Source organism: Bemisia tabaci, chromosome 4 (genome assembly GCF_918797505.1).
Source record: "Bemisia tabaci chromosome 4, PGI_BMITA_v3".
Taxonomy (NCBI): Eukaryota; Metazoa; Arthropoda; class Insecta; order Hemiptera; family Aleyrodidae; genus Bemisia; species Bemisia tabaci.
The window spans coordinates 60869897-60890867 of NC_092796.1; the positions used below are offsets into that span (position 1 = coordinate 60869897).

At 38.7% G+C, this 20971-nt stretch overlaps 1 protein-coding gene and 1 long non-coding RNA gene across 5 annotated transcripts in view; one reads left to right on the top strand and one right to left on the bottom strand.

Annotated features, from left to right (window-relative positions):
- Positions 1-8904, top strand: part of LOC140224548 (uncharacterized) — a 318986-nt gene extending 310082 nt beyond the window's left edge. The window contains exon 2 of the long non-coding RNA XR_011899827.1: positions 8797-8904. This is a non-coding gene — a long non-coding RNA (uncharacterized lncRNA). The remainder of the gene's footprint in view (positions 1-8796) is intronic.
- Positions 7153-20971, bottom strand: part of LOC109031771 (uncharacterized) — a 209334-nt gene continuing 195515 nt past the window's right edge. For all 4 annotated transcript variants that reach the window (XM_072300209.1, XM_072300208.1, XM_019043513.2 and 1 more), the window contains 2 exons: positions 19233-19513; positions 7153-12168 (listed from right to left, as the gene is read on the bottom strand). In XM_072300209.1, the coding sequence (XP_072156310.1) occupies positions 11638-12168; positions 19233-19513 (812 nt within the window). In that variant the 3' untranslated portion in view covers positions 7153-11637. The remainder of the gene's footprint in view (positions 12169-19232; positions 19514-20971) is intronic.

Below are 20971 nucleotides of genomic sequence, written 5' to 3' on the forward strand. Positions count from 1 at the left end.
GAAAAACATTCAAAAGAGCTGCCTTCAAGTATAAAAAGGCCGCTAAAATCGACATCTCGGTCAATTTTCACATCGTGGGAATCCAGGTACAACTATGATATTTTAGTATGTTGTATGGATGGATAAGAGCTGTTATCTGGTACAGTATGAAAAATGTACTCCACTTTCTTGAACCTTAGACGCGGCGATTTATCGATTTTTTGCCGTTTTCGACACTTTGGGACCAATTTTCTCGGAAATTTGGCAACATAGGAAAAAATTTTACTGAACATTTTTTATTCATTTTTTTACGTACTTTTCAAAAATGTACACAGTTTTTAGATTAAGTTGAGTTTTGAATGTGTTAAATGGAAAAAACCCCTAAAAATGGGCCAAAAATGGCAACAATGGGCCATAAGGCCCCTTAAAATTTATCGGAGGCCTTTAAAAAGGCCAGAAACGAAAAGTACGCAAAAAATACGTAAGAATCATGAGCTGGAAGAGTGATAACAGTCGAAAAAGTCGACGAAAATAATTGTTTTTCGATTCCAGGATTTTGGGTTTGAGGCGCTGCTGCGCCCTTGCATGGGCTCCGTTCGGTCTAATATTTGGCACAGAGTCTACCTAAAACTAGTACTTTGAAAATATGAAACATTTAGCAAAATCCAGTGGGGGAAATGGCCAGAACATCTTTATCAATTGTTACTAATGTTTTAACAATGTTTCTTGTCAATTGTATGCTGTCGTTAAGCTAAACATCCCAGGTTTACCAGTAGGCTAGGCATGCACTATATTTAACACCATGTCAAGGCTTCAGTACTTTAGAGGGGTAATTTTTTTATTTTCTATTCTACATAATCTCACTTGTTCAAGTAAGTAGCCTGGGCTTATTTGTCCAATGCTAGAAGCACTTTAGCCAATCATAAAAATAATCCTAGTTTGAAAATTTTGAATTGATTCTCGACATGAAAAGAAAAAAAGAAAAAATAGATAAATAAAATGCGGTTATAAATAACAACGAAGAGATATTTAATGAAGTATAAAAATTAAAATGAAGTGACTGAATTAAAGTAAAAAATAAAAAATTGCAAGAAATAAAATAAAGTAAGTAACGGTAAAATACAGGGAAGAAATAAAGAATAAATAATCAAAGAAAAATAATATTAAGTAAAGAAAAAACGATAAAGTAAAACATTAAAATTAAGTAAAGAAACAAAGGAAAAAAAATTAAAATAAAGTAAATAAATAAAAAAGAAATAATCAAAGAAAAATTATATTACGTAAAGAAAAAAAATAAAGTAAAAAATTTAAAATGAAGTAACGAAATAAAATAAAGTAAAAAACTGAAATAACGTTAAAAAATAAAATGAAATACAAAAATTAGAAAAATGAATGAACCAATCTAAGTATGTAGATTGAATATCCTGGTTTTCCGTTCAAATCGAAGCTATGTACAGGTTTTTCGGTCAAGATTCTCATCATACTGTATAGCTCAATCGTTAGGGTCTTCGGCTAGGGTTAGATAGATCCCAGGTTCAATCCCCGCGGTAGGCCAAAAAAATTGATAGGTCGGATACGACTACAGCACCTCACAATAAGTACTGTAGTCTCATTTTACTCGATTTCGAAATTTATTTACGCGATTAACCCTTTTCCACCATCCCCTAGCTGCGAACCCCGACATTGCACACCTTTGTATTCAATTTTTTTAGCTGTACGTTTCACAAGAAAATACTCCTCTTTATGGCTAAAAACACAAAATATTAGGTTCTCCTTGCTTTCATGATTGATACACTAAACATCCGGATGGGTCAGTTTACCATCTTTGAAGGTCTATCTCAGCAACGTTGTGAGGGACGTCTACGGAGGACGGCGCGCCCGCCCAGCAGTGTTGGTGCGAATTACCATCTTTGTTGTAACGCCTACCTGATCGCGGTTTGAGGTTTCTAACCATCATACATTTGTGCTCGTAGCAAAATTGTTCTCAGGGGTCGAATCTGGGAATCCAAGATGGTAAATGTCACCTACTATCTGGCTATAAGCACCAAAGATTTTTTTCCGTGCCCTGGGTGGTTTGGCTCTTTGGATGCCAAGTGGGGCACTGGGGCAGCCCCGGAGCCTGCGCTTATTGGTGACCAGGTGTGGCACCCCCGAAGCTTTTTTTCCCGGAAAAACACGTATCTCGTTGCTGAAATTAGTACCCTGTAGTCTGGGCCAATGATTTGCCTTCAATTAGCCAGCTATGCAAAATGACTGCTGTAACGCACGAATAGTGGTATCAGACTTTCGCATTATGATTACGTTGTAGGTTGAAGGCGCTCTTCTGTCTCCTATCTGAGTGGCACTGTGAAGTGATGTCGACTAGAAATGTTCAGAATTTTGGAGTCTTCAATCGAGCCTTAATTTTGAAAAGTGCCTAAGAGCATTATTTTACGTTCTATGATTTTTTTTGTCTGTAAGTCTTATCTTTAAAAAGAGAGTCCAAACGCTCGGTTCAGATTGTGGTTTTTAAGTCTTTTTGCTTTGGTCATCGTATTCTCATGCAAAGAGAGAGTCGCCGTTTGCAAGATCGTAACTTACTGAAAAGCGGTTGTGAATTCAATAAGTTTCGCGCGGATAGAATGAGCTTTCGACGATGAACTGTAAATAATCAGAATTGAAGAAAAGGTACTTTGTCCACTGGTCCATTTTAAAGGCGTAGGATGAAATTTGGATGGGGCATGGATGTCCTCCGGGGTTTCTACGGGCACTAGATGGCTGTAGGTTTATAAAGGTATGTACGCTAAAGTGTTGGGGGAAAAATAGAAAACGAGAAAGTAAAAATATTAACTATGTAATTTTTTGAGGGTCCACGCAGAGATGATATATTTTAGAGACTCCTCGCTATCTTCTAACCTACCTATGGTGTAAAAGTTACTCCAGGAAGCCATTTCCCTGATTTACTTATTGGTGACTCATCCCTACGGCCCACCAAAATTTTGGCAACGGCTGTGAACGGAATCTCATGAAAACTTGTTCTTTCTTGTACTTTGTATTCCTTTAATTCATAAGTGATCTAAAAAAAATCGAAATGTCAATTTAAAGAGGAGGTTTAGGGGTATTTTGGCTCCTACAGTCTGGCCATCGAACCCTGGATCACCCTGTATACCGCTGCTGAAAGTTATCATGGACAGTTTTGTTTGGAATTTTAAACTTTACATCCTTCTCCCCGCCTTTTAAAGGACTCAACGTTTTATGAAGGAGCAGCAAACAATAGTGTCACTGAAAACGGATGCTGCAATCAAAGCTCGACTCTCCATCAAGCGGCAAGATATAATTAAAGAGGAGCAATTTAAGTTAAAACAATTTTCACAATAAATAAAAATAATAGCATCGCCAGATAGCCATTTTTGAGTACCATGAGGTATCGCTTCAATCCGATATAAGAAAAGCCATTTCTTTCTTTTCCCTTCATCCTGTTGGTGTCAGCAAAAGTGCAGTCAGTTTTTGAAAGCACTGTGATAATCTCTCCGTGCCGAAAAGGAGTATTTTCAAGTTAGATTACCGAAGAAACTTTTTAAATGTCGGACTATTTTTTTTTGCCGAGAAAGGCGTTTAATGTCGAAACAGGGCTGCGACCATGACAAAACTCGGACCTTGAATTTCGTTCGCGATCCCAATCTCGTCTGGATACAACTATTCGTGTTCGACGGATGCCCGTGTTGCATACCGAAAAATTGAAGGCGTTTTGGTTTTCATCGTGTTCACTGCGACCATGAGTTCTTTTTAACTTCCCGTTGTGTGAATTGTTTTCTACGTAAGATTTTGAAGAGAAAACAGGTAACTTTCCTAGTTCAGACCTTTTGTACCGCCGTGCTCAGGAAGAACGCCGTATGAGCCTTCAGGCGCTGCCAAGTTTCCTTTGATAAAACACGAATGTATTGAGAAACTTAAGAATATTTTTATTCAAATTTTAAAGACAATATTGTTCTCAGTTTAATCTAAAATATCAGGAAATTTCAAGGAAATATGTATAAATTTCTTCCAAAGGAAACATTTTATCGGTGGAAATTTGGCACCTCTCGAATGCACATACAACGTTTTTCCTTAGCACGTTGATTGTTGTCCATTGTCCGCGTCATGACCTTTAATTTTCTGAGGTTCTGAGATATTTATATGATAGGTATCTTTTTCAATGAAATCGACTGTGACTCTCTCTCTACTGACCAATACATACTATAACATTTATTCCCAAGATATTTTATTACTCAAGCAATTTTCTCTTTACTTTTACTTGTTTTTATGATTTTTCACTCATTTAATTAAGTTCATTTAGATAGAATTATGAATTGGATTACCTTCTTCTCCCTTTCATGGAAATAACACCTCACCAGCTACTTGCGATCAGCGGTGGCGCACCATCATCTTCATCACCGCTGTGAACACCATGAAAACCAAACGCCTTCAATTTTTCGATATGCAACACGCGCATCCCTCGAACACGAATAGTTGCATCAAAAGTTGTGTATTCAGAGATTGCTAATTCGAGCGAATTTCGTCTACAAGGAAAAGTCTGACTACGTTTTTTCGTTGTTCCTTAGCAAGAGAGATTATCACCCGTCTGGTGGCCAATGGTAATCAGTTTTATGGTGGTTTCACGATAACTGGAATAGTTTTGTCGCCGTAACAGACATCACATTTTCGGTCACATTTTTAGTAGAAATGATAATCACTCGAATTTTTTCGCATTAATCTTCAAAAGGTTGCGTATTATAACGCTTTTTAATGATTTATTGCTCTACTTCTCAATTAATATTATGTAAATTCCAAAAATGTGCTGTCTATTACACGGGAAAAAGTCAGCGTAACAGACAGCACATTTTCGATCATTTATTTATTAAAATTGAAAAGAAGAGCGATAAATCGTTGAAAAGCGTTATAACAAGTAACCCTGTGTAGATTAATGCAAAAAAATTCGAGTGATTATAATTACTACTAAAAATATGACCGAAAAATGTGTTGTCTGTTACGGCGACAAAACTTTCCAGTTATCCAGTATCGTGAGACCACACTTTAACAGTTCTACGCATCAGTTCAGTGAAAATTGGACGTATTTCTATCAAACGGAACTATGTGCATTAAAACAAAAGACATTGAGGCCCTGTTTATGCCCATATTCTTATGGGTCTCGCTGGCTCCTGTCTTCAATGCACAGAGTTTCCGTTTGATAGAAATACGTCCAATTTATCACTCGACAGAAGCGTAAGAATTAGTTAAAGTGTGGTTTCACTGATACTGGATACACTGGAATAGTTTTGTCGCCGTAACAGACATACACATTTTTCGGTCACATTTTTAGTAGAAATGATAATCACTCGAATTTTTTCGCAATTAATCTTCAAAGGTTACGTATTATAACGCTTTTTAATGATTTATTGCTCTACTTCTCAATTTAATATTATGTAAATTCCAAAAACGTGCTGTCTATTACACGGGAAAAAGTCAGCGTAACAGACAGCACATTTTCGATCATTTATTTATTAAAATTAGAAAGAAGAGCGATAAATCGTTGAAAAGCGTTACAACAAGTAACCCTGTGTAGATTAATGCAAAAAAATTCGAGTGATTATAATTACTACTAAAAATATGACCGAAAAATGTGTTGTCTGTTACGGCGACAAAACTATTCCAGTTATCCAGTATCGTGAAACCACACTTTAACAGTTCTACGCATCAGTCGAGTGAAAATTGGACGTATTTCTATCAAACGGAACTATGTGCATTAAGACATGAGCCACGAGACCCATAAGAATATGTGCATAACAGGGCTCATGTCATAATGCACATAGTTCCGTTTGACAGAAATACGTCCCATTTACAATCAGGTACTTTTGGGATTCGAGCTCGGGACCAACAGACTACTAAGCCAGTTTAGTTGGCATATTTTAGCGTCGCTCAATGTACCTAATAGTAATGCACTAGGCGGACTTCATTTTGGAGTAAGCAACTATAATCTCTGGCTCATCCTTAAAAACACTTTTGTACATAGGGAAACTAATGGTAACGCTGTTCCTATACTGAGTCAGAAACTGCGGTTTCGAATAGCAAAATGTAGTGCATATAATCATTCGTGAACAAAAACATTCCGCCCATAGATAAAAAATCCGGTGCAAGTAAGCTATAGGTACCTAAATTCCAACTAAAGTCTGAAGTGAATCAAATAACCAAAATCGCCAGGTCCATGGATTCTGTTAAATGAGATACTGGTCAGCATGCTGATAATTGACATCGATAGATAAAGCCATAGGCATGAATGGATTAATGGATTTACGTAATTGCCGTAAATTTTAGTTATTTGGCTGGAAATCTGCCGTCCTGCTGACGCGGCTGAAGGCAAATTGAAAACAATCGTATAGTACACGTTGAAAAACAGTTTAGCTCTTTAATTAATATTGTTTTGTTACCAATAGAGAGTCGTACTTTATTGTCCTTTTATGGGGGATTCTCGAAAGTATTTTCAACATAAACTAAAATGACTAAAAACTTGGCCCGACAAGGTACTATTATTTGGTTGAAAATTTTTACTTTCCTCGTATTAACATCCTTCCAGCGCTAAGTGAAAAGAACGTAAACGACATAGAGGTTTGAAAATCCTTTACCCGCGGAAGCGACATTCCTATATCACATTTTGCAGTGAGGAATTAGATAAAGGTCAGAAACAACATATGTTCCCTTCGTTTTCCCATTCAGATGGGTGTTTTTATACATGAAACAGAAATTGTAGTTCCTTATCGCAAAACGTGGTCCACTTTTCGGTGGTTAGCTCTCATCCCACGCACAAACTAGGCATTTCATAGAGACTCATTGATGGTATTGTTGACTGATGAATTTCAAAGACCTTGAATTGCTCAAAGAATTTCGTGCAGAAATGGCAGAAAAATTAAAGAATTAGTGCTAGTTTGAGAGCCCCACATCGTCGCTCTTCTGGCGTAAGGGCGTATCTCGATTTCCGCATGACACCCAGATAGCATGACTTTAAGAGTAAAACAGGGGTCACGTGGGAATTAAGATACGAGCGACAAAGGAGACACAGAGGAGCGACGAATTGTGCGTGGGACGGGCTTTACACACATCGCATCTGATCACTTTTTTTGGTGTCGATGTCAAAGGGCATGAAAAAAACGAAGACTCGGAAAAAGAAATCACTTAATTTAATGGCGTACAAAGTTTGAGAAATATACAGTTTATTTTCTCATAGAGAAAAAATCAGCGATAGCTGGTGATGTTAAACAAAAATTAATATTTTTTCAAGTATTTACACAAAATTAAACACTATTTACATGAGCTGCGTGCATGGTAATGAAGTTTGAGGTTTGGCATGATGGAGATGACCTTCAAGAATGTTAAATTGTTCGGCAACTAACACAATTAAGGGGCTTAAGAAGTAAGTGCAAAAGTGCAGGTTTTTTTTTTTTTTTTTTTTTTTTTTTTTTTTTTTTTTTTTTTTTTTTTAAATTGAGTTATTAATAATTTCAAGTAAAACTAGTCTTCGTGCGTATTCTGTGAAAAATTCGCTACCAATTTCCAATTTTCAAGCATAAAAAAATGAGTCTAAATTTTCTTTCCCCCATAAGGATCCATGTAATTTTGAAACTTCAAACACGTATTACTCGAAATAACAAAAACTGCACTTATGCGTCTTGTCTTCCAAGCCCCTCGATTGACTATTCATAGGAAGGGGACCTTGGTCTAAGGAGACAAACATTTTCAGATGTGCGACTTTTTTCGGCGCAGGTCGGAAAATCGGATTTTAGATTTTCGGCCAGAGAGTCTTTTTTAGTATCCCGTCGCACACAAGCATTAAGCTAGTTTGTGTGCAAATAGAGAGACGAAGCTCAGAACTCTCGGCACTAAAATTTTGAGTAGATTTTACTCGAAACTACGTTTATTGAACTGCAGACTTTACATTGTCATTTCTTGGGTTATGTTGAACATTTTTGTGCATCTTTCGAGTCATAATGTGCGTAAAGGACTCCTTCGTGCTCTAATATGTACAAGTCAATCTTGAATTTTTTGAGACTAAGATCCTCATTCCTGTGGCGGGAATTATGCATTAGATGAGTGATCAGAAAAAAAAAAATCTCTCTACCATCACTTCTCATATCATTGATTAGTTTACTCTTATTACTCACATTGTTCGAAGGGAAGTGGTAATTGAATGTTCATTTCGCATGTTCAACAGTTCAAATATTTAGTTCTTATCGACGACTCTCTTGAAATTATACATGAGGCCCTTTTTGCATAATGCGATTACCAACTATATTTGCGCGAAGCAAACACGAAAAAACCGCCGCATATTTGTTCACTTTGCTTTGGTGTCCTCTCATACGGTGATAGAATGTAGCTTTTAAAGTTTCGTGCTCTCTAGGTATGCACAGAGAATGAATCAAATATTTTACCGACAGAGGACCGTTGCAACTCTTCGTATAATATATTAGCAACCGGCTTTTTTTCTCTTCTTTCAACTCTCCACATAATACGTTACTCTTACTCACAGTTAGGGTTTCCGTTGTTTTGATAATTGAATATGGAGGTTTCTATGAAATATAGTTTGTACAGAAATAGAAGCCTAATCTAATCATTACTTTTAACACTAAATTTGAGCATTTTACTTTAACAACCTGCTTAAACTTTTAAGCATATATTTTCAAATACAATTTGAAAATTGTATCCTTTCAGTTTGCACTCGAAGCTTAGACAAATTCAACACAGTGCACACTCAATAGCGTTTTTATTTGTGAGTATAAAAATTATCACTTGTAATACGTACACTTAAAGACTGAATGTGCTTGTAGGAGTCAAAATTATAAGACAACTTGAAGATGGCGGGGACAGAATGACATTCGTCCCTTTCTGATTAGGACGACACGATCTAACATTTTTTTTTATAAAATCACTATGAACATAGGTTTAAAAAAGTGCGCTTGGCAGAGTTTAATGAAACCCAAAAGTGATGGTTTACATGAAAAACAACACATCCCGGACTCGGAACGTGTATAATAGTAGTTATAGTCGACTTTTTTTCTCTAAAATTCTAAAATATACATGCAATACAATAAACATGATTAGACACATCGGAAGTCCAAAGATGGAAATTTAGATTGCTCTTCCTCAAAGAATACAGAAAAGTCGAAAATCGCATTAACACAGATCTATAATAATCTTACTGGAAGTTGATCGAAGCAACAAAGAGGTATAGAGTTGTGCCATTCAAGATACCATCTCCTTGCTGCAGGTCTTCAACCGTGGTACTACTGTTTCGGAAGACAATGATGAACAAAACGGTCGTATGTAAATTTAGACTGCTCTTCCTCAAAGTTTGCAGAAAAGTCTAAACCCGCATTTACACAGATCTATAATCATACTGGAAGTTGATCGAAACGAAAAAGAGGTAAAGAGTTTTACCATTCAAGATCCCATCTTCTTGCTCCAGGTCTTTAACCATGGTGCTACTGTTTCGGAAGACAATGATTAAACGGTCGAATGTAAGTATAATGTCTAACTTTATAGAATCGTTCGAAAATATTGACAATTTTGGAACTCAGTAAGAAAGTCAATTATCATCGTAGTTTTGGGATCGAGCACTTCGTTAAGTGGACAGGAAACTATAAAACGCCTTCAAATTTTATGAATGCAACAATGGAGAATTTGCAAGGGTCTGAAATTTGATGAATTTCCTGTTTAAGTGGAATCCTCCGAGTGAACTGAACACGAAGATACCCTTGATTCATAAATTGAGCAACTATTAGAGGAGATATAACAAAATAACAGATTCTGCTAAAATACATGTGTTTAAATGGGAAATGCCGCCAGATGACGTCACAAGGCGGCACATTTTCTCACTTTTAAATCAATTTTTCTCCAATTTCCCATGTCAGAAAAAAATTATGAAAAATATTGCGAACTCAGCTCATTAGGCACTTTCAGATGAAGCAATAAAAAAATTGCGTGCAAATTCTCCATTGCAACATAGATAGCCCTTAAGGTATGATAGTTTCATCCAGACGTTATAGCTGTCAATAATTGATGAATCAAGTCGTATGGAACACCGCCTTTAAGTCTATTTTTCCAGTCTTGAGTTCCTTGTGTTGATAGTACTTTCCAGAGTTACATGTTACCATGAAAATTGTGTTATTACTCGTTTTAATCTTAATCCCAAAATGAGTCTTTGCACCACTTTCATGATCACATTAACTCTTGAACAGTATTATTAACAAGAAAAAACTATCCTAGGAAATGAGCATTAACGATTTTCACACGATACGATTGAATTGTAAGTCACGTTCTAGTTTCCCACGACATGATGTGCGAAAAATTAAGTATGATATGTGAATGACTATAATATAAAAGGTTTCGAGAACTGTCATACGCACAGAAAAAAATCTCGGTTACTCAAACCGATCAGTTAAGTCCGCACTTTCTGGCTCAAATGATACTAAATCCTGTAGGGTTTAAACTTTGATGAAGAATATCCGAGTAACAAATTGATTCTGGATTTGCACTCTGATCAGCTCGGTAGGACGAAGCAAGTGATACAATTATTCAGACTTTCAAGTAGGTAAAATTGCATATCCACAAACATGAAGTAAAAGTTGGACTCTTTTCCCACTGACTTTAGAGACTTTTGAACGCAAGAGTAGAAAAGTTAGATGGGACGAAACACATAATACAACTATTTTGACTTTAAAATAGGTGAAATTGTACAGCCACAAAAATAAAGGAGCACCTAGTCTCTCCCGCTGTTTCAATGCGTGGTATAGAAAAGTTAGATGGGGCGGAATACGTGATACAATTATTCAGACTTTCAAGTAGGTAAAATTGCATATCTACGAAACTTAAAACCTTGGGTTTTACAGAACAGTTTCCATAACAGTCGAGGTGTTTTGGCTCGTTCAATTGAACCCTCAGTCCATTGAACCAAAGTATGGATCTGCTGACCTCAGAAGTTGGTTCTGCGACCGCTGATTTAGTACTATGAACCGAAAAGACCTCACTGAATTTATTAGTCCGTCCAACCGAGGTTTTTTTCTCCTTGTAAGTGATATACTTTTATTGATGATACTTGGCCATCTAGAGAATGCTCGCAGCGATGTTGCAATTTTGGACGACAGAAAGGCATGGAGAAAAACAGAGGGTGATCGCCAGTTAACTTTTCCCGACCGTGGAAGCCGTACCTACGGGCTATATAGACATACCGTCCACGTTCCGGCCTCAGAGACCGAAAGTTTTGGGCGCAGCACCCGGAGCAGTCGAAGCTCCCGGCTCCAGTAGCCGGAATTTTTGGCCTCTGAAGCCGGAACGGACAGCACGTGTATATAGCCTGTGACTTTTTTATTCAGTGCAAGTTCATACGGCCACGTGGATCGAGTCAATTAGAGAGGTCGGACATGAAATATTTGACTGAAACTGCAAATTTTTATATTAATTTCGTCACATTTTAAATTTCAAGGGGTGCCTGTAGAAGAAAATGTCACGAGGAAACCAATTAAACCACTTTTGTAACCTCAAAGTCTTGTACGAACGGAGTTATGAGCTTTTAAAGTTTCCAAATTTTGTGCGACTTCTCCCATTGATTCGGTCCACCGTGCGGCGTTGCTCGGAAACAATGATTGGTAGGGTCTAATTGAGCGTAGTGGTTCCTTGCGATATACTAGCTTGTAAGTGCTCAGCGCCTTGGATGGAGAAATGCCTGTAGGAGAGATACTCGGGCGGTAGCGGTGGGTCTCTCTTGGCGGTGGCCCTTTGCTTCTTGATCTTCAAGTACCCAAGAACGGAGATGAGGATGATGAAGACGAGGAAGCCCATGCAACTGCCGATGATGAGCCCGAGTCTGCGGGTGAGGATGGAGCCCTCCTTGTAGCGGTTGCTGTCCATGGCCAGGACGTCGTTGTCCTCGTCGACCCCGGTCGTCGCCTCCGTGCACATGCTCTGCAGCTCCGTCCAGTTCCCGTTCCCTTCTTGGCTCACGCTCTCGGTCTCGGACTCCGGCCCGGAGCTGAGTTTGCCCGCCTTGAAGAAGGAGTTGGAGCCCAGCACCGTCTCCGCCTCCCAGCTGTTGAGCCCGTACACGCAGATCGTGTACTTCGTGTTGGATTTCAGGTTCGTCAGCCGTGACGAGCGGGTGTTCTGGTCCAGGATTTTCCCGATGTCCTGTCGACAACAATCAATATCCAAAATTAGATTCAAAGTATGAATTCACGCCTTCAATTTACGAGGGAAAAGTATTTTCTTGCATGTGTCAGGGATATATCGACGGTGTAAGTCGGCAATCACGACAGTCGGAGTCATGACTCGTTTGCGGTGTCTGAAAATCTCAGCATCTATGTTATTATTTTATAAAGGAGAACAAATTGACATCATTCCTTGAAGTTTATGCAGAATTTTCTTCGCACAGAGAAGAAAAATCACGGCAGTTTTAAAGAATTGCCGTCGAGTAGTTTCCCGTTTAAAAAATTAAGTATGACAGGAGGTCTGCGACGTCGCAAACCGAGTTATGTGATTGCCGACTTACACCGTCGATATGCGATTTAAGTACTTTTTCTTATTTAAAGAGCCTTACATAAAAAGGGCCAAAATTCGCCCGTTTTTGGGCCCTCGAAGTTGAACCGATTATTTTCCAAATCACGTAAGCAAAATCTCTATTTTGATGGTAGAGGGGTTGTTTTTTCTTTGTTTTCTTTGGTATAATCAATCATCTCTGATTTCAACATAGCCTGCTAGGAGAACCTACATTTTTTGGAATTCAAAAATTTTCAACAAAGCGAATGAAACGTTCTATTCTTAATCGATCGATTCTTGTTTTTCTTGCATTCGCAGTTTTGGCGCTTACGCTCGTTTTGGTAAATAATCGGTTCGATTGGAATCCGTGTGATGTTATTTTTCATCCTTAGGATGATCCTTGAGAGCTGAGGATCGTACAGAGGAACGATTCTTTTTTCTCCGTGTAAGATTCTGTACGGCAATGACTCATACTCTCATTTTATTTTATTAGTTTTTCTTAGACGAAAATAACGCAATGTCTAGAATTTCGAACTTACAGCTAGTTACGTTAAGAGATTTCATAGAAAACGAACGCTGGTAAAACCTTTGAATTTGGGGGAAAGAAACAGGGATCGACCACCCGAAGCTCGAACGGAGGGAAGAGGTCGGGGCACTGAGGGGGGGGGGGGGGGTATTGAAATAGGGAAAAGGCAGGTTGAGGGAAAACAAAGAAAACGGCTTAGCGTGAATGATCAAACGGTATTAATATTCCTAATTGAAAGGGATGGTGGATCGGGGATAGGGGATGGAGGCGGCAGGATTTATGGGTTTCAATACGTCGGAGGCGGTCGCGGCCTCACGACGGGCGGGGGGGGGGGGGGGCGAGGTGGTGAGCATCGAGAGCAACGAGCACTTATTCCAGATTCAGCTATATCCGTGTCCGTGGTCAGTACTGCCGTGCTAAGGAAAAACGCCTTAAGAGCATTCGAATGTTGCCAAATTTCCTCTCAGAAATTGTCCATTTTGAAGAAAGTTCTGAATATTCTTCCTTGAAATTTTCAGACTTTATGGAGCAAATTTCGAACAAAATCCCCGAAAAATCGGATGAGAAATATTCACAAGTTTTCCTTAAAATGTGTTGTTTTTCGAAGGAAATTTGGCAACGCCTGAATGTTCATACGGCGTTTTTCCTTAGCACGGCAGAGTAATAATACTACTCTTCTTCCTTACTTCCTGGCACCAGCCCCACCAGCGAAATTGTAGTAATAGAATAAACCCCACTCCGTGCTTCGGCTCGCTTACCAAGAGTCGGAAGGGGCTGCAACGAATTCGAAAGAAGGGGAGGGGGGCAATATGCCGTGCAACTTGCCCTCAGGCTACCGGATGGAGTCAAAAACATTTTAAAAATAATTGAAAAATTGTGTAGGTTGCTATTATGCTGAAATTAAAAATTATGTCTACGCTGACTGTTGTTGAGCCGGTGCGCCATTTGAACGCATTGCCACTAGTTTTTTTTTTTTTTTTTTTGGGGGGGGTGGTTGTTGTTGTTGTTGTTTGTTGTTGGTTCGGCAATCTACTCTGGATATTCAGCCTGAATTTTGATAGGACGATCTTGCCACTAGTATACTAGAGATCTATATGCAGGTCATAATCAAAAAGCGCTCCCTATCGGCTGAGCGCTTAAAAAGAGCAGACTTCAAAAGGGGTTGGCTTTAGTGGTGTCTACATTTATCAATAAGGCCTTGTCTCGACGGCGCAACTGTTGCGGGAATTTGGTGCAGGGAAAGGAAGGAGGAAGGAGGTGTTCCAAAAATGTTTCACTTAAGAGTGAAACTTTAAAGGTCAGAGGCCGCGAACATCGAACAGTTGTTTACCTTCGTGTTCTGGATTGATAAACGCTGGTTACGCGTAAGACGTGAGTTTTCAGGTGTTTTATTTCTGAGCGTTTAATAGTTAGAAATATTGAGTTTTTAGGTGTTTTATTTCTGAGCGTTTATTATTTAGAAATATTTAATAAATCTTATATTTTAGTTAAAAGCACATCACTCCTGCAGAACAATGAAATTATATCGAATATTTTTTTAAACCTACATCAGTGTTATGTTATTGTTTTTTGTCATTAAAAATGGTCGAAGATTACGTAAACTATCCACTTCCGATGGATAAATATCAGTTCAGTTACCCCAGAAGGCATCTTGTAACAGTGGCGAGGCGTGAATGATCGATCAACGATTTTTCACCATTCGAAGCTACAGTAAAGAATCGATTATTAAGGTGTTCGTTGCGAACACCCTGTCTATCGATACTTTTCCATAGGTTTAAATGGCAGATCAATCGATTTATCGCAAAGCACGCCACGCCACTATCTTGTAACCTAAAAAAAAATAGCTGATCAAATATTCCCGCCTATAAGTTCCAGGAACACATGCGCGTGTCGAGACAGGGAACTTTGGTTGGTGTAACAAACGCGCAACAGTTGCACCAAATTCACTCAACAATGCGCCGTCGAGACAAGGCCGAAGAGTACTAGATGATATTGCACATTGATGAATTCAAAAATCCAAACAGTTCCGGAGAAAAACAGGACACTTTTGTAAGATCATTTTTCGAAGAACACGAAAGGGAAGGGAAAGGGTATAACAAACGCTGCACAAGATGATCATGATCGTCACAGCCGGGAAAAAATATTGCCACACGAGAGGGGAAAGATCCCCGGAGGCCATTAAAATACATTCAACAACTGAGGATGAGGGTCAATATATATATCTTCGAGCGGGGTAAAATATTTTAGGTAGGCAATCTGCATCGCAATCACATTGCGGGTCTCTCCTTCGCTTTCCTTCATCGCCAAGATTGTAGCGTTCTCCCGTTTTCCCGGTACCTTGCATCACACTGCCGGGCTAAGGAAGAATGTCGTATGAATGTTCGAATGTTGCCAAATTCTTCCCGAAAATATCTTTATTTATTATTAGGTAAGAAGAAAAAAACACTGAAAAATGTAGCCTGAACTGTGTGTAACAAGGTGGTATAAACCTATTTTATCACCGTGGGCTGTTTTACCACTTGGTTTTCCTAATTAAAGCTAAAAAATGTTTGACCCTGATTGACATTTCTTAAATTATTTTGCGTTGCTTTCCGCGTAAAATAGTGTGGACCTAGCGCTTATAATTTCTGCAAAAAGTTAGATACGATGCTATAATAGTAAACTGAAAAACTAGTTTAATTAAGAACGTTTAATTATATTTTAATACACACAATACACATTTTTAGCACCTAATTGAACACTACTTTATCAATTTTGGAAAATAATTTGAAATTTATTAGTTCTGATAAAAGTTTCATTAGTTCATACATTTTTCTGTTCCGATCTATAGGGTGGCAAAAAATTGACTTTAAAACCTATTCAAAACGCAAAGATGTCACCATAACTTATCTCTATCACCGTTCAAAGTCGTCTTTATATTAGTTTTTTCCCTCGTTTTATTTGAGCGAAACATTTCATTGGTTATAGGGATGTATTATCTTAAATATATGTTTCAAGCACCATTGTGCTATTGGAGGATATTTACTGAAATCCTCAGCTGTGCTAGCTGAGTTAGAAGGAGATAGGACCACGAGTACCACGAGACAAGGTACGAATTTAAGTATTCTGATACATGTTTCTTGACCAGAATTTCACGTAGAACATGATTCGTGCATCGAAAATTACCGAAATCATTTCCTTTCTGAGATATGAAATTTTTTTTTCCATTGATTACAGGAAATATGCATTGTCCGATCACAAGTGACTCAATACTTTCAGTGAGTCCAATCGCGTACTACAACAGGTTCGGCGAGCTTCACAATCCAGTACTGTTCATTTCCCACCCGGTGTTGTTCAAACTATAAAAAACTTACTATAGCTAAGCCAAAGCGTCAAGATTGAGGTTGCCAGATCATCATATCGCAGAGAGTTTCATGGTAATTTTTAATGTGAGATTTGACTCATGTAGACCATTGAGTATTCATGAGCGGAAGGTTTCAATTCACGTGTCAAGAAACATTAAATATATTGGTTGGAAGTTAATTTCAGTTATTTTCGTGGCTGAAATCGTGTTTTACGTAAAATTTTGGTTAAGAAACATGTATCAGAATGCTTAACTTCGTACTCTGTCTGGTGGTCCATTAAATCCTCTGAAAAATTCGAAGAAAAATATTCGCGAGGTTTTTAGAAAAAAAAAAAAAAAAACTCCTACTCCATCGGAGGCAATTTGGCATTGTTCCGAGTGGTGATACGACGTTTTTCCGTTGGCACGGGAGCAGAGGACTTTAGATTCCCTTCTCACGCACGGCGGATCGCCATTTATGGTCCCTTCTCGGCATCGTTCCTCCCTAACACGTTCTCGACGACACTTCCCATTTTGTGAGCGCCACCATTACTCAATTATGCGGGGGGAATGGGGCCATTCCGAATCATATATTGTCGTATTGGGTAAAAAGTTCGAGTTTCATGGGTCTTTTGCATGAAAACACCGGTGGAATCCTACGGCGGAGCAGCCCCATTCACAGTAACGACCCAGGTGTACTTTTATTTTATTCATTTTCAGGGGGCTCTTTCAGTTCGAGTGACCGTCATTCCTCGTGAGTATGATTCATGTTTGCCAAGGATTAGCTCTTGAAACCTCTCCGACTTGGAGATACAATTTAAATAAAGGTATTTGAGAATCTTTTGACGGAAATGCTGTGATACTACTTCGATGGACCTTCTCATAAGTACTTATTAGTGCGAGTTTTCATTGAGCATTCATGATATCGCGTTCTCATTAAAGTGATTTATCACAGCTTCAGGCGTAGTCGAACTGGCGTGCAATATACCGCATCGAATAAGTAAACATTTTTCAGGCAAATTTTCAATTTTTACCCCAAAAAACAAAAAAAAAAAAAAAAAAAAAACGATAGCCTCAGAACAGAAATCGAAAACTGTATCGAATACGATGTTTTTTTTTTTTGTCAAAAAAGGATCATGATTTCATTTCTCTGAATTTTGCATTTTTTTTTGTATAGAATGATTCTTTAGGCGCATGTGCAGAGGCTATCGTTATTTTTTGGCTGAAAATTCAAAATCTACTAGAAATGTTTTTCAATCTTTGTGGGGGTGGAAGGAGGATATTCTTCTAAAAGAGAATTGAGGTAATAATTTAGTTACGTAAATCAATGGCTAAAGTGAAAAAAAATATGTGCATTTCCACAGCTCGTTTCAATTTATCCAATTATGCGTTATTTATTTCAATTGAAAATTAAACACGAACATTTCTTTAAAATTTCCCGTGAAGATATTTGAATGAGTGAAAAAACTTCATCAGAAAATTTCGAGAAAAAAATGATTAGTTTTCTCTAGATAAAATAAGATACTAGCGAAGGTTTGCACAGTCACTCTGAAAATACACACTTTTTAACCTAAGCCGTGTAATAGTAATTACTATAATAGCCGTAGAATACTCCGAATTAAAAGTCTTATAGGTATTTAATAATTTGTATAAAATGTTTAAAACGAATAAACGAATAAAAATACAGAGGCGAGCTGCCCAGTGACAAGACACTCGTGCATATCTAACACTCGTTGAACAATGCGGAGACGAGAGACGAGACGCGGCGACGCTCACGGCGCCTCATACAACTATTCGTGTTCCGCAGTTGTCCGTATTGCATATGCAAATTAATGCAGGCGCACTGGTTGTTCTTATTTCTGTAGTGGCGACGCGACGCGCGTGTCCCGGCTGTCCTGTTGCAAATTATTGACCCTCTTGTCGGACAAATGAACTTCCGGGTAGTGCCCGCGGTATTCGTTGCAGCTTGCGTACGTGCGTGTGGAATCGAGCATAGTAATGCGGAGAAATGTCCTCCCCTCCCTCATCATTTGAGAGCGTAAGGTCTAGATTTAAACCTTCGTCTTGTCAGTTTGTCGCCCTCCTGAGGTAAGGACGTATTACATTCCGCAATGAAGGTATACGAAATTCCTTACTCCACCTCCACCTTCCTTTCCGGTTTTTTTTTGATTTTCATTCCGTCTTTAAGCCATTTTATCTCTTGACCATCACAGAGCATTTTTCTCTGTGCTCTCAAATACTTTCCTCTTTAATTTCTACTTTTAATTACTTATTAAGTGATTCCAGTGATTTTGTCAGTGATCTGTGACGTGTGCTTTACAAAATTGTTCTCTTTTTTATGATATAGAATTATTATTATTGACTTCCTCAATATTCTGAGCTCATATTACTTGTTTTAAAATATTTCTTCTCTTTCAAAAGAATTACCGAAAATGAATAAACCGCTTCGCCCCACAATCATTAATAATGTCGCCGATGAATTGTATTTTTATTTTTAAGATTTGAAATTTCAATTAGATTTCAAATCTTTCCAATCTTTATTTCCTTTTAAACCACCTTGTGCGCTGATTTTTGGACTTGATAGACAAAACGATGGACAAAGATGACAAAAGGGATATGCAAGGATCATATAGGTGGAAGCGGGTGGTTGCAATGGACAAAGGACGTAGGTAATACTAACTAACGGCAAAGCACGAGAGACCCTGTCTAGTTAGTCCATCATTTTCCTCCTTTAGTCTTCAGGAAACACCCATTTCAACCAATGAGATCGCTCCATACTCCCTACGTCTTCTTTTTCTAAAGTTTTGTCTATCAATTTCAATCAATCGGCCGCTGCACGGATGGAATGAATGAAGGAGAGGGACTTACGGCAGAGTGGACGGACTGGTAGGTGACGCGATAGCCGTAGACCTTGGTGTGGGGGCTGCTGGTCCAGGTGATGAGGACGGATTTGGGACGGACGTCGTTGACGGTGAGCTTCCTGACGGCCGGCGCCTGACAGAGCCGCGGCGGGCTCACCTCCATCAGAGCTTGCCCCTTCAGCTCGGGCGGCTCCGAGCAGCGCAGGTTCTTCGCCTCCGAGATCTTCTTATGCTCCCGCAACCACTCCCACAGTCGCTGTGTTTCGCATCCGCAGTGCAACGGGTTCTCTGCCGGAAGAAAAAGCCAACACATTATTTACCCCATTTATTCGTACATAGTTCTGCAAGCAGTTCTTAGGAGCCACACGGAGGATCTAGTCAATCAGAGAGATCGGACATGACATTTTTACCGAAAACTGCAGATTTTGAAGTCAAATTCGACACAATTTAAATTGTAAGGGGTGTTTCTAAAAGAAAATTTTACGAGGAAACAAATGGAACCACGTTGATAACATCAACATTTTGTAAGAGGAGTTGTAAGCTTTTAAAGTGTTTTTGTTTCACCTCTCCCATTGGCTCGATCCACTGTGGGCCGCTGATAAATTCCTTCACTCAGGTAGACGGAGGTGAGGATTTTAGCGGTGGATGCTGGTGGGTGACCGGAGGGGAGGGGGAAGTCAAGCCAAGGATGACGTATGCCTTCCTGAAGGCATAAACGCTAGAAATACTTGTTTGAAATTTGACTATATCTAATGATTTTTATCGATTTTCTGCGTTTTCCACCAAAAAGAGGGGAAGAGCACAATATACATTTAATACTAAATAAAATAAATCAATCATGTTCTTAATGCTGCAGACTGTGTGCGCTGAGGATGACGTAATATTTAGTGGGGGCTGAAGGGTTCAGCAGTGGATGACGGTTTGAAACGGTGATGTAGGGAGGGGGGGGGTCTAAAAACTGAAAAAATGGGTGACGTCATTTATGGACGGCCCCCAATACTCCTACAGGAAGGGTATCAATGAGGATCACTTTTGAGCCCAACCTAGCTAAATCCTCAACCCTACGTTTTTTCCTCATTGAAGGTCTACATTTTACGGTATATTTATCTTGAATTGGTCATTGCTGGTCTTTTTATCGATCTAATACTGGCATGACCGAATGTCTAAGGGCCGATTCGGGCGCAAAATGCGACATTTTAGGCATTCAACCACATACCTGCAAAAATGGAATTTCTTTTGCCAAAATGGGCCTTTAGTCACATGTTCAGGCCAGTGTAGACCCAAAAAGAGATCCAGAATGACCTAATCATGAGGTTATAGGACATTTCGTCAACGATTTTTTGTCCGCGCACCTGTTTTTTCCAGTAGTTTACGTCCACGCGTTTTTTCGGAAGGGGAGTGTTGGACCACTTACCACTTGAGACCCAAAGTTAATTGGTCCACATGGAAATACAAACGACAATTGCTTACGACGTTTTTGGGTGAAAATGTTTAATGTATTGGAAGAATGAGGGTTTGCTTGTTTTTTTTTTTTTTTTTTTTTTTTTTTTTTTTTTTTTTTTTTTTTTTTTTTTTTTTTGCTCCGACGGAGAAAAATATAGAATTGAGATTTATGGTAAAAATGAGGGAGCGTCATTTCCATGAAAGAAAATTCACTAAAATTCTAGACACCTCTTTGGTGCAACAGGACTTACTTATCTTTCAAGAAGAACCCATATTTTTATACCTCAACTGGAAAACCTTTTG